Raw genomic sequence first — 26,406 nt, forward strand, 5'->3', positions numbered from 1 at the left:
CAAGTTACACTACTATAGAGAGATCAGCTGGAAACAAATCATCTTGCAGAGAGTTCAGTTGCAAACAAATCACCCTGTAGAGAGTTCAGCCACCCTGTAGAGAGTTCAGCTAGAACAAGTCACCTTGTAGAGAGTTCAGCTACAAAGAAACCACCAAGTAGAGAGTTCAGCTGCAAACAAATCACCCTGTAGAGAGTTCAGCTAGAAACAAATCATCCTGTAGAGAGTTCAGCAAGAAATAAATCACCCTGAAAAGAGTTCAGCTACAAACAATGAGAGTTTCAGCTACAGTTCAGTTATGTAAGAAGTCACCTTATTAACTACAGTATGTGATAATCATCATTCAATGTTAAATATACAAATATCTCATCAGACAAAAGCTATACACACTCCTTTGTTCCACAATTCCTGCAGTAAAAAAAAACAAGTTAAAAGGAAGCATCAAAGCCATATGGCCAGTTTTGTGGCTTGCAATACAAAAAGAAGTGATATCTAAACCAAAACAGCCAAGCTGTGAAAAAAAGAGTGCGGCCCCCAAAAAGGCCAAGGTGAAAAAAGATGTGAAATCCAAGGTGGCGGCCAAGAAATGCAAGAAATGGCTGTGATGGTAGGTTAATGGCAAAAATTTTAATTATGAAAATTCAGGTGAATTTGCGTTGCCTCCTCCACTAGGATTCGGCACCAAATTCACATGAATTGTCGTAATTAAAATTTTTGCCATTAACCTACCATCACAGCCATTTCTTGGCCGCCACCTTGGATTTCACATCTTTTTTCACCTTGGCCTTTTTGGGGGCCGCACTCTTTTTTTACAGATTGGCTGTTTTGGTTTAGATATATAGCACTATGGAGATAGATTTCAATGATCTTTTGGAAATGAATCAGTCATACTAAAATACACATACAGTATGGTATTGTAGATTAGAAAATGGCATGCATAGAATGCGTTGGTGGTTCAATTATTTTGAAGTTTATATTTACTAAGAAACTTGACCACAAGTCTCTTAGTAGTAAGGGATTTGTGGTTACCAAACAAACAAACAATCACATGTGACTACAAATTGACCGCAAAACAAAAAGTTCAAAGTGAGTCAGTAACCTACTTAGAGGTAGGCAAGTTGTAGTTAAAGTTTGTAGATTTGTTACTTGCATTACCACTAGACACTTTGGTATCAGTGTCAGTATCCATTTTAGGTTGACCAGACATTGTACTACTAGGATTAACAGACACTTTGTCTTCAGTTTCACTATCTTCCATTTTTGTCTTCTTATTCACAAGTCCTTGATTAAAAACATTAAAAGACAACTCCTTTAGCTTGTATTGTATACCTGGACACTTCCTGTTGATCAATGGCCAGTCCTCTCCATTATAGTGGTTTTGTCTACCTGTACTTCATATAACTGTGTAGTAGTAGTAGTAGCATGCAGAGAATGATTAGTAAAATATCCAAGGATTCCTGCTGTTTTCATAAGCTTAGGAACCATAATGAGGCTTTCTTAAACCAGCACTCTACTACAGGATTTTGTAAAGAAGTAAGGTAAAAGGCACCGTCGAGTCAATCTGTGGGACAATGTGAGTTGTACAGCTGGTAAAGTCGTAACAAGCATCTTTTAGGATTTTCTTTGTTCACGTGATGTATCACTTCCTTTGGAACACACTTACGACTACGCAAGCCAGCTTGGTTAGTCATGGAAATATCTTCTTTATAATGCAGATATGGAGAGCATCCAGTTCGTTTTACAAGCTTGATTTGTGATGGGTTATGATGTAACCTTCTGTACTCCAGACCTTACTGCAAAACAAAACCTATCATGTAAACTAATGTGTTAAATAAAACTTCAGGTGTATGGTCTCCAAGCAAGCCATTTTCACACAGAATCTCTTCCATTTCAATAGTTATAACATTAGCTTTCTTCTTTTCTACATAATTCCCTGTAGCATTACGTCATTTAAGTTCAGCATCGAGAACTGCTTGAACCTCTGCAAACTCAAATTGTTCAAATATATCTAGATCTTGGCCAGCTTCCTGCAAAGCTCTCTCTACTGCACAACATGCTTGGCACAAACTGTCCAGACTGTAGTAGCTCCCATTAGATTTGCGTACTTCTAATATAGACCTCTGAAGCCAAAACACAACATCTGCTATTTTCATTTTAGTTATGTCACTCCTATTTAATCTAGTAAATTATTAAAGTTTTATATAAAAAAGATGCATGGTTATTACAGACAGTAGTGGTACTCTAGTGTAATTGTTATTCAAAATTGATGTGCCACCTCTTACAGTAGACCTCTACCAGACTGGTAGTAAATGTAGTCAATTTGTCTAATCTCTCTTACCACATAATAGATATAACCAACTTTATGAACTTGTTTACTTATCAACGGCCAGGAGCTAGAAGATTGACCACTGAGAATCATTGGAATGTAGCAAGTGAAAAGTAAAACTGAAAGTGTTCAGGTGTGAACAAATAATTCTTTAGTAGTGTTATTGATTCCATTATAATATTTCTCCTAGGAATCCTTATATGAAGATATTTGATCTGATTTAATAGCTACATTACTACAAACAAGTTTCAAGGAATGTGAACTAAACTGGAATTGTCACTCTGGCTTCATACCTAGTAGTGTAAGTCAACATGTGTATTAGTGTATGTATCTCACAGGTAGTTGGAAAAGGCAGATACGGTCGGCCATGGACGCAGACGTGGACACAGATATTTTTAAAATACATTTTTACATTAACTAAACAGTTATTTTTCATACCTAACATTGTTTTTACAGCAGCGTTCGCTTCCAGACCCAGGTGTCGATCTTGTCATAGCACTTGTCCATTTATAAGTGCATATGTGAAGGATAGTCTAGCACTCTAAAGACTATATAGTGTTGTACACATGCACTAGAAATCTAATTCAGTGTCATAGAGATTAAGCTGGCATGTCCCAACCTAATCTCTTAGGCCAGGTCCTTGAAACTATCAATGCTTGGTATAAGCTCCTGCGCCTTGTACTAATAGGCATAAGATTGTGGATTTGCCTAGTTGCGTGGGGCATACAAGCTAATCTACAATTATAAGAGTCTGTATTAGACTTTAAAGCATGTGTACAACACTATATGGTCATTGGCATTCTGTGGAGTGCTGGTCTAGTCCTTTGCACGTGTGCTTATAAATGGATAAGCGCTGTAACAAGATGGACGCCTGGGTCTGGAAGCAAAAAAACAATGTTAGGTATGAAAAATAACTATTATATGTTAATGTAAAAGTGCTTATTAAAAATTTCTGTGTCCGTGTTCACATCCGTGTCCAAGTCCGATCATATCCACCTTTTCCAACTACCTGTATCTCACAGACTTTGTGGGTATATATTAACTTTTATAAATTATTATGTTAACACAGGTATTCTACTTAAGAGCTAATGTTAACAGTACCTGTACTATGCAGTGCATGGAGTACTATATTAAAGGTAGGTGATTTCAAATGTTTATAGACTATTGTTATTGATTTGTTTTGTGTGTATTCATTTGTGTTATTGTGTAATTGTGTATGTGTATGTTTTGAGATAATATTAAATGATAATCATTACTTTCAAATATAGCAATGATTGCGTGGGACAAAGAATTTGACAAACAGTATTCTGTGCAATAGTGTTTTTCTAGTATACTAGAACTAGAACTAAAATTAGTTTTAGTACAGCCTTTTCTGTTTAGTTCTAGGAACTAAACTATAATTCCATTACAATCTATTTAAAAAACTGGAACTATACTAGAAAAGTGTTGTTTTTAAGTTTTTGAACAAGTACTAAACTAAAATTAATAGCTTTATAGTACCAGTACTAAAACTAAACTAAAGCTTTTACTACTACAACTACTACTACTGCAACTGTTGTTTGAGATTTAGCAGGAACCTGATTGGTGAACTGACTGTCTGGCACATTAAAGCCTGACTTTGAAGTGCATATTAACATAATTATAATATAACCTTTGTAAGAACAAAGGAAACTTTCCATTACTATCTCAAGTGACTTGTGACATTTCAGCAACCACCACTCGAATATTTTCTTCCAGAGGTGACAATGGGGAAACAAAACACATGAAAGACAGTAACTTAGAGAGATCTTAATTCTTATGGAGAAACATGAAGTATATTGTTTAGGTAGGATGTTGTTTAAATCTTTCAAATCAGGTTCTACTTCTCAAAGTGGTATAGGATGATAATTCTAATGTACCTATAGTGATGAATTTTTTTGTAAAAGCAATGAATAAGTATGACAAAGTATTTAAATTCTTAGCATCAGTACTGTACTATAACTAATACTTACTAAATTGCAGGTACTATAATACTAACTAACATTGTTTCAGCCATGGATACTAGAACTAATACAAACTATTATTGTTTCTAACAAGGTATACTAGAACTAATACTAACTAAAATTGTTTTAAACCATGAATACTAGAACTAATACTAACTTAAAATATTTCTGGCAACTGAACTAGAACTAGAACTGTACTAGAACATTATACCTGTACTAGGAAAACACTACTGTGCAACATATTATTATGTACTATATCGTTTTTCTACAATAACTGTTGTTAATTGTGTCAGTACAATAAAATGCTATATAAGGTACTGGATAGACAACAGATATTTTACATACTATAATTATGTGCTTTATCATCAACTTCAACCTCAAAAGTGCCAGATATTAAGCATTTAGCCTTATATGGATGGTCCTAGGTGTGTAGTCATATTTCTTGGAACTAGATAATCTCATTGATTATGTGATTGGTAGTTAATGATCCTACATGGATTCCAGCAGCCTATAAGTTCTATGTATGTAAAGAGAACTACCTTCACTAATCTTTGTAATTTTAACCTATTCCCGACAAAGTATTTACATTTGAAGTGGTCAATATACTGTAGTAAAAAGTTTCTGAAAGGTCTCTGCATAGCATTACCCTATTAACAGCCACTGCGCCATATGGTGACATGGCACCATAATTCACTGATAGAATAAATTTAAGCCTTGCCATAACTCATAAAATGCATTTCATAACAAGATGTGCTAGTACTGAAGTGGATTTGCCCATAGAGGTCCCGTTTCTGGATCCTTCTCAGACTAGTGTGCATTTGTTATGCAACAGTGCAAAGAGTATGCAAGTTAAACTGTTCTTCTAGTTAAAAATTGATAACAAAGAAAGTGTTATACATTGATGGAGACTGGCCTTTGCAGATGGTTGTGAAGTCTTAAACAACAGCAACACAGTAATTGTTTTTAGAGGCACTTAGTACGCATGAAGGTGCTGGGTTACCATTTCACAATTAGTTTGACTTTGGTTCACTTTGGTTTCAGTAACAAATGCTAGTAAAATGTACATACTTTTGTGAATTTTATAAGCTGATCTTGGCCTGACATAAAGTTTAGTATTTTAATCAGAAGTATGGTTCCTCCACAAGGTGGGGGGGATAAATGCCCCAAATTCCCCAAATGCCCCATCCTGGATCCGCCATTGGGTAGAATGTGCATGTAGTACTTTACATTTGTGTGGCTTTATGAGACTTAAAGCATGAAAGTACAACTATTCTACTAATTCTGCATTGTACTTTTGCATCCCTACAGTCATGCTTTGTGTCAACACATCCAGTACATTGTAGTGACCTACTGACAAGAGAAGAGAAGCAATTGTGTGTATATTGTTGTTAGTAATTACATACACTAAAACTCCATTTGTGACCCTATATTATTAGAAATTTGATGTGTTTGTAACTAGTGCATAAATGAATCCTGGATGAGGATGAAATACTGCAATCTGTTGAATTTTGGTCCATTATAATGTTCAAGTTTTCAGTAGCTGGGCCCTCTTACCCTGTGTCAGTGACGCAGCACTGCTGTTGGACCCTGAAAATTCCTGACCATGCCACTGTTATTTCATACATACAGTACCCCCAGCACCACTACAGGCTAATGTCAATCAAATCACGAAGAATTAAGTGACTTCTAAAGTTCACACACCAGTTGTTACCTCGATTTACTTCTCCATTCTGTTAGCGAATGCATTAAAGCACTAATGCAATCTGGTGTTAATGACTGAGCATACTTTGTTGATCATTATGAGTTTACTCTATATGATACATTAATTTGATCACAGATTATGAATCATTGCATAGGGAGTACATTTGCCTACTGCTATCAATTTTCCTTTACCTGTACATAAAGTTTTGAATACTTTATTAGATGGAACAATTGTTACCATATACTTGGTAACTTTAAATGCAGGTGTTACTGATGACAACATAAGATGTTATAGATAAGGCCCACTCACGACTGGATTTTGCATAATATTGCAAGCAATTATATATCACATTATTATACAACAGCTGCATCAAAACCAATAACAGTTTCAGGATTTCTATACTCCATTCAGCTTTTTTGGTGTCTTTGTACAAAGAGGCATTGCACGTCTACAATAGTGATTCCTGTTCTTTAGTTTGTCCTTCATTGTCACACGAATGGCCTTTTGTGTTATGTGTCTAGCTATCATGCAAATGGGGAGTAAAGCAAGCCTAGACAGTTGACTGTAAGTAGATTCAAGTTTTCACTTATAATGTGCTATCTGTACTATATTAATCTGTAGTGCAAAGCATCTACTTCATTTGTAGCATGTACATAGACTACTCCACTACTGTTTGTACACTGACCAACTTCAAAGCAACAATATCATCATAAAGTGCTATTGCATTCATTGCTTGACTCTCATCATGTAGTGCTCAGCATATGTGATCACTCAATTGCCTGTGATTCTCTCGAGCGAAAAAAGAAGCTAATGATAAACAAAAGCTAACTACTAAACAATACTAGTGTAATTCTTACTGGCTAAACTTGATACTGGTCGCATGACAAAAACTGGTTGCCATAATCAAACATTATGGTGAGTATTATTTAGTTTTATTGAGTCATTGTTGAAGTGGACTACAGTTTAACCTGGGCTCAGATGGCACCTAACTAATTATATGTAGACTAGAGTTGTGGCCACTATGTTGATCGCCCGATTGATCGCTTGATCGATTTTTAATCATATTGGTGACATTATCAGTGGCCCACAATCAACTTTTACATGTCAGGCTATAAAAGAATTCGAGTGATCTACATGGTGTCTTTCCACCTATTAGGTGGGGTGTCATAGCGGTCTCAGTTGCTGGCACTTGTGCAATGTTGCACAAAACAGATTATCGATTTTAAGCCTTGATATTTCTCAAAAAAAACAACAACAACAACAACACAACATTGATTCAATCAGAGTAGCTAGTGTGATAAACTCAAACAGTGACTTACGGTCTTGAGTAGCTGGCGTTATTGCTGCATAACCTTGTTTCAAAGTAATGTATTGTATTATACAAATACGAAATTTTCCATCCATTACTGGCTCAATGTGTAAAGTGAATGTATGTAATACCATCATATAGACAGATTATGTTGCTTAAAACCCATTCACGGCCAAATTCTCACTAGCCGAATTGCCAAATTGCATCATATCATCCATCCAATACACAGAACTACTTAGCAGCCACATGCCTAATTGTACCACTCTGTGTGGGCAGTTCAAAGTTGCAAAATCTGTATAACTATTGCACTGCGGTCAGTGCGCTAAAACTTATAATGCACTTACTATGGTCTGCAACAATGCCATCTACAAATTACGGCACTGGCAGTGCCTTTGAACTGCCCACACACAGTGGTACATTTAGATATGTGGCTACCAAATAGTTCTTGTGGTAGAATGAAACTATATGTTATAATTTAGTTGATCATATTGTAATCATTAAATGTGACCGAATTTGACAAAACAAGGCTTCCACACACATCCAATTTTCTGACTGTAATCAGCTGTAACTTGACTACCCAGCAAGCTGTTGGCCTAAGATCTTCACAAAGTCCTTCCATAGCATAGTACAATACCAGGTCAAAATTTGAGACTAATGGCATACTGCTACATTGAGTTATGGTACTTCACAGTCATAAAAGTGGATGTGTGTGGAAGCCTTGTTTTGTCAAATTCGGTCACAAATAGTGTTGTATACGTATTGTTTATAATTGAGTCGCATGATTGCAACTTTAATTGGAACATCTTGTACACTTGTTGACTGTTGAATAAATCATTGATCACATTGTCTAATGTCACAGTTCTGTGTATTGGAAGGTTGCAATTCAGCAATTCAGCTAGTAAGAATTTGGCCGTGAATGGGTTAAGCCACATAATCTGTCTGTATGATATTACGTAGATTATTGATTTTGTGTTTAGCCAGTAATGGATGGAAAATTTCATATTTGTATAATACAATACATTACTTTGAAACAAGGTTATGCGTTATGTAACAATAATGCCGGCTACTCAAGACCATAAGTCACTGTTTGAGTTTGTCACACTAGAATCCTGATTGAATCAATGTTGTGTGTGTTTTTTTTTGAGAAATGTCAAGGTTTAAAATCAGTAATCTGATAGTGTGACTTCCAATGTGGTGTTAGGTGTTCTTTGGTTTGTGTGTAACTACAAGTAGTTTTTTGTCGATGCCACTTGTCCAACTGTTAGGTATCAAAGTAACCGAGAAGATGAACCATAACTTGAATCATTGGAATTTACTGTTTAACAGATGATAGTAAGATGACTTACTAATGTTGTTATCACCCACTAAGGTTAACACTTCATTAGACCAATTCCTAGAGCTGTGATTTAACTTAAAATCAGGTGCACAGTATCTCAGATGGACTATGGTCTATCTTATAATGTTTATGAGTAATGAAGGTATGCTATTTGATTTCTATGTTGGTAGCATGTGGATGTGTTAAAGTAGTACAGTATGGTATGTACTATAGAGTAGAATGTAAATGTTTGAATGTTTCTGCCAAGAACACCAACAAAATCACTATTCCTTCACTATTACTCAGCATTATTAAGTGAAGTCAAGCTCAGTCATGCCTTAAGACCAATCGACCTAAAATGCTTACAATGACTTGTGATGACTGACTGACTGACTGACTGACCAGATGACAGACTGATTGACCAACTGACTGACCAGCTGACAGACTGACTGACCAACTGACTGACCAACTGACTGACCAACCAGTTGACTGAATGATTCACTCACTGACTCACCCACCAACTTGCTGACATACACCTTCCTTCAGACAAGCATAACACAAAAAAATGGCAAATGCTATGGGCTTGATTTTTTTACAATTAGATGTTATGTTTACCCAACACATGCGTGTTGATATACTTCAGAGAGTACAATGGATACATTAAGGACATACCTTTGTCTTACATAGCTTCTCATTCCTTTTGCTAAATACGAAAAGTGCGCTGTCACACAAATGGCTTTTAGTGCTATGTGTCCAGCTATCATGCAAAGCTGAAATTGTCTGTAATTTTCTTCACCATGCCAAACAGTTGACTGTAAGTAGATTCAAGTTTTCACTTGTAATATGCTTTCTGTGCTATATTTCATTTATAGTACAAAGCATCTACTTCATTTGTAGCATGTACATACACTACTCTAATACTGTTTATACACTGATCAACTTCAAAGCAACAATATCATCATAAAGTGCTATTAGCCAAATATGACAGTTCCAAGTATACCATAATGTGGTATTTCTTATAACTATTAATTAGTTGTGGCTACATGGATTTTGACTATCTAATGATGGTGAAGTATGTTGTTTTAGTCCCTATCTAATCCATTAAATTATTAAAGTATTATATATAAAAAGATGCATAGTCATTACAGACATTAGTGGTACGTCTAGTGTAATCATTGTTCAAATTGATGTGGCACTTCTTAGACCTCTACCAGACTGGTAGTAAATGTAGTCAATTTGTCTAATCTCTCTTACCACATAATAAATATAACCAACTTTATAAACTTATTTACTTATCAGCAGCCAGGAGCTAGAAGATTGACCACTTGGAATCATTGGAATGTAGGGAGTGAAAAGGAAAACTAAGGTGTGAACAAATATTTCTTCGATAGTGTTATTGATTCCGTTATAAAATCCCTCCTAGGAATCCTTATATGAAGATATTTGATCTGATTTAATAGCTACATTATTACAAACAAGTTCCAAGAAATGTGAACTAAGCTGGAATTGTCACTCTACCTAGTAGTGTGAGTCAAAGGTGGCGGCCAACAAATGACTGCAATAATGTTAATTCTAATAAATTTTAACAATGCACAGCCATTATTAAAATTTATTCGCATTAACATCATGAAGACATTTGTTGGCTGCCACCTTTGATTGTAAAACTTTTTTTCACACAGGCTTTTTAAGGCCGCACCTTTTTTTCACAGCTTGGCTGTTTTTGTGTGGATATCACTTCTTTTCGTAATTGCAAGTTCCAAAGCCAGCCTATGGTTGGCCTAGATAATAATACCTTTAAACTTTTCTGTTTATTACAGGAATTGTTGAAGACTGCTTAGCAACATGAAAACTGAATACTGTACGATGAACTTTGGAGGTGTGTAATGATAGCTGGGAAGATTTGGCTCAATGGGAGATGCCCTACCCTGAGGAAGCTTCCACAGCAGAAATGGTTAATTATACTGTTCAAGTACTATGAAGCTATGAATACCACAAAGGAGCAGGCGTGGCCCATGAAATAACATAACTCAAAAGCCAGCCTCAATTTTCCCAGATGACAATGGGGCAGTATTGGAAAACTAAGTCCAAACAAGCTTTCAGATCAATCCGAAACACTTTTAACAAGTTGCTATGGAATTTTAAAAAATAATTTATTTAACAGAATTTTCTACTGACTGACTGCCTGATTCCTTCAGACAAGTGAAATTCAATAATGGCTAAGGCTAAGGGTTTGATTTTTTTCACTGTTCTATGTCACTTCAGCCCGAGAGGTTCCTTTTGGCAAACCGCAGTACATACAATGCATTCTTCATGGACTTACCAGTTTGTGTCCCATTAATCTTTGCTGACAAAAAAAACTGTCTATTTGGCAATAGCACATGATGGCTTACCTTTGTAACGGAAATCATCCATATTTTTCATAGTGGCTGCTTTGATTGCAGAGGTGCTTTTTGAACAGTTCTCAATTCATACTGCTGTGTAATGGGTTGAACATAGCCGACAACAAAGTATAATGGTGGATACTTCACTTTTCAGACAATAATTGAAATAACTGGGGCTCGCGGCACCATTTCTTTCAGTATGCATGGATTGCAGTCAGAAGTGCTTTTCGAACAGTTCTAGATCTGACATGCTGTGTAACAGGTTGAACATAGCTGACAACGAAGCATAATGGATACTTCACTTTTCAAATGATAATTGGGGAGCGTGGTGCCATTTCAGTTGCAATATGCATGGGTTCACCAGTCATGATAATTATTTACAAAAAAAGTTAACAAACAAGTACACAGAAAAATTTGGAATTTTTAACTAGAGTAGAGACCATAGCACATCGATAAAAAGTACTGAAACAAGCTGGAGTAGTGGACAATATTAAATCACAGTAAAACAATAAGAAGTGTTATATCCCTACTGTACATTTTATCGATGTGATATGGTCCCTACTCTAGTTGAAAATTCCAAATTTTTCTGTGTACTTGATAAGTGCATTGTTGACTTTGCATTTAGCCAGTAATGGTTGGAAAAATGTCTTATTTATATAAATAATACACTACTTTGAACAACATTATGCAACAACACCAGCTAATCAAGACCATAAGTCACTGTTTAAGTTTGTCACACTAGCTATCCTGATTGAGTCAATATTGTGTTTTGTGAGAATGTCAAGGCATAGAATCAGGGATCTGATAGTGTAGCTGCCAAACGTGGTATTAGTTGGTCTTAGCCTTGTGTGTAATTACAAGATGCCACTTGTCCAATTGTTAGGTATCTAAGTAACCACACTATGATGAGAAGATGAACCACTTGAATCATTGGAATTTTACTGTTTAATATCTGGTCTAGATGATAGGCAAGAAAACTTTCTAACGTTGTTATCATCCAATGAATCTCTAAGGTAAACACATCATGATACCATTTCCTAGAATTGTAATCAAGACACACGGTAGTGTGTCGTGTGGCCCAAGAAGCCAGCGCGCAATACCCGTGAGTATATTGACAGGAAGAAAGAAAGTGCAATTTTCGCACCTCCGTAGCTCTGTGCTGCCTTGATGAAACAAGACGATTTTTGCTGTGGACACGCCCTCCAACTTCAGCACTCCACATTCCAAATTTGAGCGAAATCACTTTAAGCGTTCCCGAGATATGCGATTTCACAAATTGGCTTAGTTTCTTCGTTTTTTTTTCTTATTTTCTTCCTCTTTTCGCACACTTACAAACACTGCTATAAAACGCGAACACTACATCCGATTACCTTGACATTTGGCACACAAAAGGGGGGTATAAAGGCGCATCTCGGTACCACCTTTGGCTGGAATACGATAAACAGGCAAAGAGTTATGAGCGATTATTCATGAAAAATAACACCAATATGTTGTCACGCCTACAGGGTAAACCGCGTATGGGAAGAAGCTGAAAATCGGTGGGTGAATAGGTTAACTATTGAACCTCAAACCTTTTGTGGTTTGAAAGAAATCGAGCTTAAAACCAGGAAGATACAACGAAAAAACCAACAGTGTGTAACAATTATGCAATCAAAATTAGCTAATAAAAAACGACTGTTTGCCACGCCTACCAGATAAACCGCTTGGGCTAATGCTTTGAAAATCGTTGTACAGATGGAGTAATCATCTTAGAAAGGCTCATCAATGGTGTAGAAGAATCAGACTTAAAGCCACGGAGTTATAACACGAAATCCAACTTGGTGCAGCAAGTGCTAGATCGAGATACTCTAATAGAGCAGTCGTCCTAATAGAGCAGTCACCCTGAAGAGAATTCAAGAGATCAGCTAGAAACAAGTAACCTGTATAGAGATCAGCTACAAACAAGTCACCCTGTAGAGAGTTCAGCTACAAACAATTCACCCTGTAGGGAGATCAGCTAGAAGAAGTTACCTTGTGAGGAGTTCATGCAACTATGGAAAGAGATAGTTCAGCTAGAAGAAATCACCTTGTAGAGTTCAGCTACAAAGAAACCACCATGTAGAGAGTTCAGCTACAAACAAATTGCCCTGTAGAGAGATCAATAGAAGAAGTTACCTTGCAGAGAGTTCAACTACAAAGAAACCATCATGTAGAGAGTTCAGCTACAAACAAATCTCCCTGTAGAGAGATCAGCTAGAAGAAGTTACCTTGTAGAGAGTTCAGCTACAAAGAAACCATCATGTAGAGAGTTCAGCTGCAAACAAATCACCTGTAGAGAGTTCAGCTTCAAACAAATCACCCTGTAGAAAGATCAGCTAGAAGAAGTCACCTTGTAGAGAGTTCAGTTACAAAGAAACCACCATGTAGAGAGCTCAGATACAAACTAGTGACCTTGTAGAGACATCAGCTACCTTGTAGAGAGTTCAGCTACAACAGAGCTCAGCTGCAAACAAATCACCTGTACAGAATTCAGCTACAAACAAATCACCCTGTAGAAAGATCAGCTAGAAGAAGTTACCTTGTAGAGAGTTCAGTTACAAAGAAACCACCATGTAGAGAATTCAGCTACAAACTAGTGACCCTGTAGAGACATCAGCTAGAAGAAGTTACCTTGTAGAGAGTTCAGCTACAAAGAAACCATCATTTTAGAGAGTTCAGCTTCAAACAAATCACCTGTAGAGAGTTCAGCTACAAACAAATCTCCCTGTAGAGAGATCAGCTAGAAAAAGTTTCCTTGTAGAGAGTTCAGCTACAAACAAATCACCCTGTAGAAAAATCAGCTAGAAGAAGTCACCTTGTAGAAAGTTCAGTTACAAAGAAACCACCATGTAGAGAGTTCAGCTACAAACTAGTGACCTTGTAGAGACATCAGCTAGAAACGTTACCTTGTAGAGAGTTCAGCTACAAAGAAACCATTGTGTAAAGAGCTCAGCTGCAAACAAATCACCTGTACAGAATTCAGCTACAAACAAATCACCCTGTAGAGAGATCAGCTAGATGAAATTACCTTGTAGATAGTTCAGCTACAAACAAATCACCCTGTAGAAAGATCAGTTAGAAGAAGTTACCTTTTAGAGAGTTCAGCTACAAAGAAACCATTTTGCAAAGAGCTCAGCTGCAAACAAATCACCTATACAGAATTCAGCTACGAACAAATCACCCTGTAGAGAGATCAGCTAGAAGAAGTTACCTTGTAGATAGTTCAGCTACAAACAAATCTCCCTGTAGAGAGATCAGCTAGAAGAAATTAATTGTAGAGAATTCAGCTGCAAAGAAATCACCCTGTAGAAAATTCAGCCACAAACAAATTGTCCTGTAGAAAGATCAGTTAGAAGAAGTTACCTTGTAGAGAGTTCAGCTACAAAGAAACCATTCTGTAAAGAGCTCAGCTGCAAACAAATCACCTGTAAAAAATTCAGCTACAAACAAATCACCCTGTAGAGAGATCAGCTAGAAGAAGTTACCTTGTAAATAGTTCAGCTACAAACAATTCACCCTGTAGAGAGAGCATCTAGAAGAAGTCACCTTGTAGAGTGTTCAGTTACAAAGAAACCACCATGGAGATGTCTGTAATAAATATATGTATTATATATATAATTTGTACATTTACTGATAAAATATTTAAAGTACATCTACTTCATCTTTTCTTCTTCCTGTGGTAAAGAAAAAAGGATAGGTTAAAAAAGTCCCAAAGCTGGCCATAGGCCGGCTCTGGGGTATACAAATACAAAAAGAAATGAAATCTAATCCAAAATAGCCAAGCTGTAAAAAAAGTGTGCGGCCCTAAAAAAGGCTATGGTGAAAAAAGATGTGAAATCCAAGGTGGCAGCCAAGAAAAGGCTGTGATGGTAGGTTAATGGTAAAAATTTTAATAATGACAATTCAGGTGAATTTTGTGCCAAGACCAAGCGGCACAATAATTCACCTGAATTGACGTTATTAAAATTTTTACCATTAACCTACCATCACAACCATTTCTTGGCCGCCACCTTGGATTTCACATCTTTTTTCACCATAGCCTTTTTGAGGGCCGCACACTTTTTTTACAGCTTGGCTGTTTTGGATTAGATTTAACTTATTAATAATATCAGGTGCATAGACTATGGTCTATCTTACAATGTTTATGAGTAATGAAGGTATGCTATTTGATTTCTGTGTTGGTAGCATGTGCATGTATTAAAGTGGGGACTTACACATTTGTGTAGCTGTATGAGACTAAGAACATGAAAAGTACTATACTAATCATGTACTGTACTTTTGCATCACTACAATCATGCTGTGTGTCACCACATCCAGTACATTATAGTAGACTACTGAGAAGCCATTGTGTGTATAGTTTTGTTACTTAATTACAACACACTAAAGCTCTCCATTTTTTAGAAGTTTGATGTGTTTGTAACTAGTACATAAATGACTGCCAGAATTGATGATTCGATGTTTGAATGAAAAAAAAAAAAACTTGTAATAATTAAACCTCATTCAGGAACGTAGGGAGAAAGATTTTAGGAAATTCCCAAACACTTTGGCAGCACAACAGCAATGTGTAACATCATCTAGAACAACATAACAATTTACACTTTCACAAAATTTATCAAAGAAAGTTCTAGAGAAATGACCACAATACTCCAACAGAGCAGTCATATATGTGACCGGGCCTGCAAATATAGGGCTTGTGGGCACATTAAATTTACCAACTTTTTCAAACTGTTATCACCCATAACATTTTGTGCTGTTATGCTGTGGCTTTAAAAATTTCAGCAAGTATTAAACAGTTAATTGGCATTATAATACAAGTTTCAGAATGCAAATATTATAATTTACTACTGAGATATATCCTGTTGTGTGACAGGGTGTAATTTATGCCCACGTGCCCTATTTTCGCAGCCCCAGTTACATATACTCTGATAGAGTATTGTTAATATCCATACATTGACAGCTTTAGTGAGTTCTATTGGTGGAAAATGCTTTGAATTTCTGTGGAGGCAGCACTTACATTCAAAGTTTTCCTCACATCAGCTTGAAGTTTTCCCAGTACCATTGGAACCACAACAAGGCCCCATAAGATGCAGTCGATCGCCCCAAGGCTGACACACTGGAATTGTCTGTTCACTATGCTTAACAATTGAAGTAAGCAGATTCAAGCTTTCACTTATTATGTACTATCTGTGCTATATTTCATCTGTAGTACAAAGCATCTAATTCATTTGTAGCATGTGCACAGGCTACTCTACTAATACTACTGATCAACTTCAAAGTAACAGAGTCATCATAAAGTGTTCAGCCAAATATGACAGTTCCATACCATATAACTACTTATCATGATCAGGTAGTTAGAAGATTGACCACTCAGAATCATTGGAATGTAGGGAGTGAAAAGGACAACTAAAACTGTTCAGGTGTGAACAAATAATGTTTAGCAGTGTTATTGATTCCATTATGAAATCCCTCCTAGGAATCCTTATATGAAGATAGCCGCACCATTTTTTCACAGCTTGGCTGTTTTTGTGTGGATTTACTGTATCACTACAAATATATTCCAAGGAATGTGAATAAGTTGTAATTGTTACTCTATGGCTGCATATCTGGTACTATAGTCACCATACAGCGAATGTGCTAGTGTACCTCATGGAGTTTGTGGGTACATTTATCAAATGGTACGGTAGTACTGTTTAAGTGGGTTTGCGTGCCACCCAAAATTCTGCCATTAAAAATCACCCTAGAGACATTTTACACAATGAAAATCACTTTTACGGATAGTACTAGTCCATATAATATATTAAATATAACAAAACACTTACAGGTGGCTGGATATAGAATTTCATAAAATCACCAAACTCGAATTTTATTCTCACTGCCTCACTGCCTGCTTCACTGACCACAGTTGCAAGGCTAGAGACCAACCAAAGCAGCGCATGGCCACCATTTTATGCCACAATCACAAATTCACTGGTGGGATGTGCTTTTTGGGGTTCTGACAAGTGTAGGCCCTCTGCACCTTGTCTTTTCTTTAATCTTCAAACGGCTGCTTGTCTTCTTCATCCAACAAAACCATATCAAGGCGTTAATTTTTTGTAACATCACTCTCTTTCAGTGACATATATAGACGCCACAGAATTATTTCAGAGCTGGATTTCAGAAGCGCTTCAGTCCTGACACTATAAGAGATATACTAGCTAGATATCTGCAAGTTTACAATTGGATCCCGTTTGTGATAGGTTCACGACCATACCCATCAATTAAAGATCTATGGACTAATAGTGATAGAGTATGGGAACCACACCTCTTAACAATCTAGTGGTTTACTTACCAGTAAACAAGATGACCTCACCCCTTGTTGGTCTAGCTAGCTGCACACCTCTTGGCTGAATTGAGATATACTCTAATACAACAGTCACTCTAATACAACAGTCATGTATGATACTCTAATAGAACAGTCACTAGTTATATTGTAGGTAGCTATGCTACAGCAAAAGCTAATCAATAAAAATTGTAAATAAAATGAAGTAGGGATCTATGCAATAAAAGTAGAGAAACAAGAGATGAATGATGGTATTACAGCATAGCTTTATAGGAAAGTCCCTATGTTGGCACATTAGCTATAACAATTATTGTGCTAAATGCCAAAGTAGGGACTTTCCCACTAAGCTATATATATACGTTGTAATACCATCATTCACCTCTTGTTTCACTACTTTTATTGCAAAGATCCCTACTTTATTTTTAAATTAACAATTTTTTAAATACTAGTCATCATTATAACTTAGCACAAATATTACAGGCATTCTACCTACGTAAATGCTATGTTGACAGCATGTATACAGTTTACTGTAGTAGAATACAGTAATACAGGTAAAAGGTTTGTATTTCAAAGGTTTATATTTTAATTGATTAAATTGTTGTTGATTTGTTATTGAGTATTATTTTTTTATTAAATTAACCCAGCCATATGTAAACAAATTCTCACTGCTGATTGTTGGGAGTTCTAGGCGACATCCTGTGCAATATTCCACCATGTAGAAAAGTCGAGACGCCCACCATGAACAATCTACCATGATAACACACAGAAATGGTGGGGAGGGAATGGACAAGAAGAGATGGGCAATGTCAAACACAGCTGGTAACGTAGGGAAGCCATCATGATAGCTACCACGAATCAACACCTTGGCAGCCAGGAATTAGGAAATTCTATTGAATTAATTTAATTTTTTTTGCAGCATTCCATTGAAATTGTTAGGATTGCACTAAAGGCACTTTTGGGCTTGCAAATTGCCAGGATGGTAACATGAAGCTGTTTTTGGGTGATATTTTGGCCAGAAGAACCCGAACTTTCATGATACCTAATACACAGCACTATCGTACTATATGATAATCTTAGCTTCAACCCTTTTTAATGCTGTTCTACAATTGTTCTCTTAATTTGTACTGACTTAGGACATGTGAGTATTCTAATAAATTGGTGTGGATCCCTTTTAAATGGACTATTGGAGTTACGTACTTGTACCCAGTTAGCTGTTTATGGTTAGCTAATTGTACTTATCTTAAGTAGTGTGGTGGGTCAACTTTTAGGAACTGTAACTTGAAACCATTATTGAGAGGTATTAAATGCATGGTAGAGGAATTAATAGGTTTTCCTAGTGGCTATATAAATTGATTGCAGAGTTGCTTTTCAAACTGTTCCTCATTTTTCATGCTGTGTAATGCGGTAAAACTTTCACTTTTCAGACAGAAATCATAGTTGGAGTACACATTCACGTGCACAGATGGTTTTCTTTTGATGTGGTATACAAAGATTCATCACCATTCATAATAATATTACAAAAAGTAAACAGACAATTGCAAGTACAAGGTCATTTTTAAGTTTGATCAGTGAAACAAGGTCGCCTATACTCCTACAGTGGACATTGAATCCTTAATTCAGAATATACCTAGCTTGCATGACTGACTTTATGGATTCCACTAGTACAAGTATGAGGATCTGCAGGTGTGTTACTTTGTATCAGTACTTTTGTCTATGATCCCTTAAAATTTCTTGTACGTATATAGATGAGGCTGTTTAATAGTTTCTGGTAGAAAAACACAAACATGAGCATACCGTCATTATCCTACTATACAGTACGGTATGATGTTATTGAAAGATGTAGTTAGTATAATTGTTTAGTGAGCTACATTATGCGATTGCAAGTTACTGGTTCATAGTCATCAACTCTAGACCTCTGCTAACTCTTCTAGCTACATAATTATGGCAATCATCAACAGGGGCGGTGGAGCAAGCCAAAGAGTAAGGGGAACTTTGTCAATGAAATTTACCCAATGCAGTTTGAAGCATGCAAGAGATATGCTGCTATTCTTGGGGGTCTAGGGCTTGCCCCAGAAAAATCTTCATAATTTAGAAGATATTGTTGTCATTCTGCTGCTTGATGTACAGTCACTAGTGTAAAGGACTGAAAGGATGTACTTTTTCAGACATGGGACTAAGCATCTGTGTAGCTAGGAGGCCAGCAAACACTGCCTAGCTGTGAAAAGATTAATTTTACTAAAATGCAAAGATTTTTCCAATAACAACCATACTATTACAAGAGACACACCAGGGCAAGTACAGAGCAAGCAACAGCATACAGGCCTATGCACATAGCCTTTTCACAGGCTCTTTGTGGAATGATATTCAAGATACATATATAGACACAAGAAAATTCAATTATGCAAAGTGTGTATATAATGTCACGAAAATGATTTAATCACTATTGTACACACCACGCATTATTTCAGTTTTTGTCAGTTTGCTTTTTGGATTGTTGGATTATTTACTTTGGTATAATAATAATGCTTACATCAATAACGAATACACACTCTACATAGTTCAATGTTTTCTGCAGTCATGCAGTCAATCAATTTTTTCAGTACAGTAATATAATATATCAAAGTGTAACATAACATCTACATATAAACATATGTAGTAATTCTATAGAGAGTTGCACACAGAGAGTAAAAACAGGTTGAGATTTTAATGAGAGTTCTCTATGGAAAGCAGTTTAACTTCTTCAGTTAATGTATTGGCAATTTCTTTGACCATTCTTCTTGCCTCAGCCTCCTTTGGATGTTCACAAGCATATTTGTGAACCTCGTCATTTGCAGGCTGTAAATGCTTTCCAGCATCATTACAAATACTTTTAAGAGCTACCCATTTTCCATAGTATTTCAGTGCTTGTCCTTTAAATGCATTACTTGTGAAGATCTTTCTTCGTTTGGCATCCCCTTTAATTTCAGTCAATTTTATGACCTTATTACCAAACCCATGGTCTGTGACACTTTTGCAAATTGCTCCTGTTTCTTTCCAAAAGCTTGATGTTTGCCTCATAGTTTCTCGGATGTTATTCAATGCAATAACAGCTTGATCCAAGCATTCTTTAGATGCTTCACTTACTTCTACTTGTTCTTGAAAACTAGCTATGTTTCTTGCAGCTTCAGCAATTTTTATTTTAGCTTGCCTTCGTTTTTCCTCATGCTCCTCGTGTTCCTTGCGTAAACGTTCTTCATGCTGTTTTAATTCATCAAATTTTGTTGTTAAATTTGCAAAATTTTTTTGAGTTTCTTCTTGGATTCTAGCTTTATCAGCTGCTTCTCTGCTGCTTAATTCATTGATAGATTTATCATAATCTTCTTTTAACTGACTTTCTAATTTGTTAGCATTTTCATATGCATTTTTATCGACTAATAGTTTCATTTCAAGGGCTTTTTTATCTTTATTAGCTCTTTCAATGTGTACCTTGGCATCGTCCTTTCCTTTTTGTTCTTCAGCTTGCTTAACTTTAAAGCTGCACTCATTCTTTGAATTTTCATCAGCTTGGACTTTCAGATTTCTAGCTTCGGTTTCATACTGTATTTGTGTTATTTTGTTTTCTGATTCAATGCTAATTTCAAGTTGTGCCACTTTAGATTTATGCAATTGCTTTGCTCTTTCTATAGCTTGAATTTTGGTAGTGGTTGCTTTATTTATATTTTCTTTCATTCTTCTTTCAGCTTCTTTATTTGCGTTATCTCTCTGACGCTTAGCATCACTGTCAGAACTTGTCTGGTGATCTTTCGCATTTTGAACAGCTCTAGTTCGCTGCTCCATTGCTGATATATTAGCTGTGCTCTTTTCCACATCAATCTGTGACAATATTTTAAGCCTTGATTCAGTATCCCTTTTCTGCTGCCGTATAGTTTTAATTTGTTCATCTCTTTGGTTACGTGCTTCATCAATTTTTCTTGACTTTTTGTTACTTGCCTCACTTAGCTTTTTCTCCATTTCAGCTTCATGAAATCTTTTTTGCTCTTTTAAAGCTCCATCAGCTTGATCTTTCTGCGTATTTCGATAAATCTTGTTTTCATTGTACTTCTGTTCTTGTAGTTTGTGTGAGCGTTCCACTGCTTTTGCCTGGTCTATTTTTTTCTGCCGTTCTCTTTTTTCTTCCTCATTTCCTGCAAAAAGATTCTTTGCTCTTCCCAAAAGTGAGGGCTGTGATTCTACAGGCATATCAATAACCTTGCTTTTTGATTCTTGTAATTCTTTATACTCCCTTTCATCTTCTACTTTTATTGCATCAAGTTTTGTACAGTGTGCTTTTTCCACTTCTTCTTGATTTTCTTTATGCTTCTTTTCTATTGTGAGTACCTCTTGTTTGTAATCTATTTCAATTTTAGAAACTTCATCCTTGTAATTTGCTTCAAGTTGCTTAATTCTGTCTTCGACGTCACTTTCTGTAACAAGCAAATTGCCATGTGTTTTCCCAGCCTTTTCTGCCTGGTTGCTATGAGCTTTACTACTTTCAGATATTGTGTAATCATATTGTTGTTGGTGAATCTCCTCTACTTTTTCAAACTTATCTTTGTTCTTTTTCAACTCATTGTTGTAATCATCTTCATGTTTACCTACTTCTGTTTCATAGTTGGATTCAATGTCAAAAACCTCTGTTTTGTATTTCTCTTCAATATCTGCAATTAAACCAGCCAATTTTTCTTCTTCATTAGATTTCATAGTGGATATTTTACCCTGTAAGATACTTTCAGACTTTGTTGACGTATTTGTTAGTGTTGCTCGATAGTGTTCGGCGTTTCCTTTCTTTGATTCTATCAATTCTTCTTGGATTTCTTTGTGTTGTCTGTCTAGAGTACTAATATTATCTTGAAGCATTGCATTCATTTCATTTTCATTATGAGCAAGAGTATTTTCATATGTTTCTTTGTTTTTTTGTATTTGAGCATGTAAGTTTGATTTAACCTCTGCCAGCTTTTTATCCAATGTAGCTTGTAGCTCTTTGATACTTTGTTGCTTTTGTTCACTTAAATTACATAGCTGTTCTTCTTCGTGTTTTAACCATTCTTCCTTCTGTAAAAAGATACTTTGTTTGTCTTCATATGCTCCTTGTACTTCATCTTTTTTATCCTTAGCTGCCTTCTCTTCATCAGCAACAAGTTCTTTGTTTAATTGTTGATCATGTTTTTGCTGTGCTATGTCAGAATTTGTTTGTTTAATTTGTTGTGATACTAATCCTTGTTTTTGTATTGTGGCATCTCCAACTTCGTGCACATTCATCGACTCTTCCTTACATCTTTTATGTAACTCATCTGCAGCCTTTTCCATTTTCTCTGAAACTGCTATTACTTCTTGCAGTGTATCAACAGCCTCATCTTCCAAATCATCTTCCAGATATTCATAAGCTGATTGCATGTTTTCTAGTGCACTGTCACAGGCCCTGTCAAATTCATTTATGGTATGCACAGTATCATCACAAAGGTTCACTACATTATCCAAAGTTTTTCTTACAGCTATTTGTAAATCTGCATGACCCACAACACCATAGTGTGCTAACCGTAGGACTTTCCCTAAGGATGAAAAATCTTTACCCAATCGTTCCAACTTTAGAATCCTTTCCATGCCAGACTTTTGATCTTCTACAATTTTGGTATTCTGTGATGGTATCACTTTGAGGGAGTATGTTTTCCCTTCGTAGTCAACTTTACTGATAGATCCGTCACTCATAGTGGTAAGAGTTTCGAGTTCCTGTAAGGATAGAAATAGTTATATAATATGAACACAGCAACTAACAATATCATACATATAGCGACAGTAAACAAGAAACTATAGTTTACACAAAACACTAACTAAGTGTTGATGAGCAGTTCTTCACTCTTCACAAAACACAAAAGTAAATCTATAAGCTCAACTCCTTTCCATTTAAGTACAAACATGCATGCACAGGTATTTGCATGATATTTCCTTGCGTGCATGCAGGCATATATTAAGTATTAAGCACACGGTATAGTTATGTATATATAGCTGCACTCTATTATGTGTAACTGAATATACAGTTAAACATATAGGTACTACCATAATTCTATTCTATTACTAGTGCAGCTATTTTCTACAGATGTATAGCTTTTGTATATACTAGCTATAATTGTTTACATGGAAGGCAAGATTCAACGGTTGGTAAGAGTTGTGTATATTAATATAAAGGCATGGACAGTGTACAGTATGTCACTGTGGCAAATCCAGATGTTTAAGAGTAGGGCAAGATCTATAATGAGATATGTCATACCAGCCATTTATAGTATATTATGTAATAATTCCTCAGCATTATTAAATGACTGAGTTTTACCATATGAATATAAACAGTTGCAACATACAGCAAGTAAGTTGGGATTCATCCGGTAGTGATGATTTGAGGCATTTTTCACAGTGAAACCTGTAGTCTGCATTTGTACCAATTTTCTTATGACAAACCTTAAAAGATAATGAACAAAAGCTCCATATTGATGCAAATAGGGCAGCGATAATACAGTATGTTATGCTTATACAAAGCACAGTAAAATTAATGCTATTAAGAACTATACTGATGGTTCATGGCGCATGACTGCCAGTATTGTTTCCTTATAATATTATTATGGCCTCACCGCTCCAGCATACCCAGCTGTATTCTGTTGTAATGTACTAAGCCCCAATCCCCCCAATATGGGCAATGCTGGGCTTTAGGAAAGTTTAAAGTGTGCCTGTGGGTGGGACAATGTAAACAAGTGGTGAATAGTTTTTACTTGTGGCATATGATAAAAAACGAAGCTCAGTTTCAAAATCCCTTCGTATTCTCATGTCATAGGTGTGGGGTTTGACCTAAAAATTTATCCCCAGGGTGGAGAAATTGACTTTCTACCAGGTCAAATCCACTTATCCCAACCCTCCCCGTACTGAAGGGAGTGGGGCTTAGCACTGCAAGGTGGATAAATCCATCTTAAATCCAAGAAAAACATTTCAGTTGACTCAATGATGCATGTAGCTAACTGAAAATTGTCTTTAGCTGTTCCCTCCTTATCATTAATATTATGGAATGCGATGTGCATGTAGCTACTGATCAGATGTACAGTAGCTACTGCGTTTTTATCATACAGTACGACTCAGTATGGCAAAAAGTTAGTCTGGCGCGGCCCTTCGCAAACAGGATGGGTCTGGAGACTCTAGCATTGTGTACTTGTGAGAATGGAATGTAGTAGTGGGAGAGACGTGATTTTCCGTAATTAGATTGCATCATTATCGTTATAGTCATTACGATATTCATATCCAGTGGAACATTCAAAAAACTCACCGCTTATAACTTACAAGGCCACTTAACGTACTCTGTACTTTTTTAAATATCAGTGCCATCCTTATTTCTTCACGATAAGTCGGACAAGACTCGAGGCAAACAAAACAGAAGCCATAGTTTGCCGCCTATCAAGTTGGCAAACCGGATACCCACGTCACTAAATAAGGGGAGCCTGTATTCCGCGGAATAGCAGACTTACGGAATAAGCGAAAATCACATTCTAAATATTTTGTTATTGTTTATAACCTCTATAACGTTTTAATATACATTCCTCACCCCGTATAGAACACAATCACGATGGCACCGATCCTCAGGGCGTTCTTTAAATAGGATATGTACAAAGATATTCACTCTAGAACAAGCTAAACTATACTGTTAAATACATTTCACTACATAATCGCTAGAAAACTAGAAGTTCTTTGTACTATAGTTGCTCATACCAGCTGTCACACACGAGCAGCTAGCTAGCTAGCTAGCTAACTGGCCGAATAGTTTAGGACAAAACCAGGAGGTCGGAAGCGTGCACGTGAGCCCAATGGCTTTGTATTGAAAAGCGTACTGGACGTTTTTTGGTACTGAAATACCTCCCGATTGATGAAATATGACGAGTACATGGCATTGGCACAATGAGCCCCGATAAGCCCCACTGAATAAGTTAGTTTTTTAAACTTGGGCTACGTATAAATCACGCGAGATCTCGCGCCATGCCACGGATGCTGTAAATGTCTTTGTTGACGAGCTAGAAAGATGGAGAGAGGAGTCCCACTCGAGAAAACAACCCAAGAAGTCATCCTATGCAGCCTACTTCACTAATACACTAGTGGCGTGCGCCCTAGTCGAGATTTATTTATTTATTATTATAATAATTGCAGGACTCTGAAAGAGTATACGTGCAATATAGTATGTAGTTAAGTTAAGTAGTTAATTAAGTATAAAAAGAATTATAATTTGTTTAAGAAATCAGTAGCAGATCTACGGAATGCTTCAAAGGAATCCAAACTAACAACTGAGTCAGGTGAACTATTCCACAATCTGACAGTAGCTGGGAAGAAACTGAATTTGTGTATATCAATTCTTGAAAAAGGTGTTTGATATCTTCTATTGTGCCCTCTAGTAACAGTGTCGATGAGAGATATCTCATAGGGTAGTTCTAGTGCGACAGAACCTTGCAATATCTTATAAAACATCATCAGTCTACTTACTTGTCTTCTAACCTCCAAGCTACACCATTTAAGCTCATTCAAGATACTGGTAACACTACTTGAAAAATCATAATCAGACACCACAAATCTGGCAGCACGTCGCTGAACACTTTCAAGCTTCTCAATTTTTATGATTATTGGGCAGTCAGCACAGCTGGTGTGCCCAGGAAAAAAAAAAGGGAATCACAGTATTAGGTACAATTATATACTAAGTAAGGCCTTTGACAAGGTACTGTACCTCATGCACGCCTTTTCCAAAAACTTTACCATTATGGAATTCATGGAGCACTACTACTTTGGCTTAAATCTTTCTTAACCGATAGATCACAATATGTCATACTAGATAACCAAAGAGCCATCCAACCCCAGTATCATCGGGAGTTCCTCAAGGCACGGTGCTGGCCCCACTGCTCTTTCTATTATATATAAATGATTTACCTTCTCGAGTACGCTCTAAAGTGAAGTTGTATATATGCCGATGATGTATTACTCTACTCCTACATTAAATCTGAATCTGATTGTCATGCATTA

The 26,406-nt window shown here is 36.3% G+C and overlaps 1 protein-coding gene and 2 long non-coding RNA genes across 3 annotated transcripts; 2 read left to right on the top strand and 1 right to left on the bottom strand.

Moving 5' to 3' along the window:
* Window positions 1-2,343: 2,343 nt before the first annotated feature.
* Window positions 2,344-3,462, top strand: LOC136251722 (uncharacterized). The gene is made up of 3 exons (XR_010699169.1): window positions 2,344-2,459; window positions 2,517-2,627; window positions 3,396-3,462. It is a non-coding gene; the product is annotated as an uncharacterized lncRNA (long non-coding RNA).
* A 12,608-nt stretch (window positions 3,463-16,070) lies between these two features.
* LOC136249263 (uncharacterized) lies at window positions 16,071-16,647 on the top strand. The gene is made up of 3 exons (XR_010698137.1): window positions 16,071-16,181; window positions 16,240-16,450; window positions 16,507-16,647. It is a non-coding gene; the product is annotated as an uncharacterized lncRNA (long non-coding RNA).
* Window positions 16,648-19,854: 3,207 nt separating this feature from the next.
* Window positions 19,855-23,154, bottom strand: LOC136267028 (myosin-2 heavy chain-like). Its single transcript, XM_066062118.1, has 2 exons — window positions 23,143-23,154; window positions 19,855-23,097 (listed from the first exon to the last, which is right to left on the bottom strand). Exons 1-2 carry the CDS (start codon window positions 23,152-23,154, stop codon window positions 20,056-20,058), a joined length of 3,054 nt encoding a protein of 1,017 aa, XP_065918190.1. The 3' UTR covers window positions 19,855-20,055.
* Between the last annotated feature and the right edge of the window lie 3,252 nt (window positions 23,155-26,406).

The sequence above is a fragment of the Dysidea avara genome, chromosome 1, assembly GCF_963678975.1.
Source record: "Dysidea avara chromosome 1, odDysAvar1.4, whole genome shotgun sequence".
In the NCBI taxonomy this organism is placed as follows: Eukaryota; Metazoa; Porifera; class Demospongiae; order Dictyoceratida; family Dysideidae; genus Dysidea; species Dysidea avara.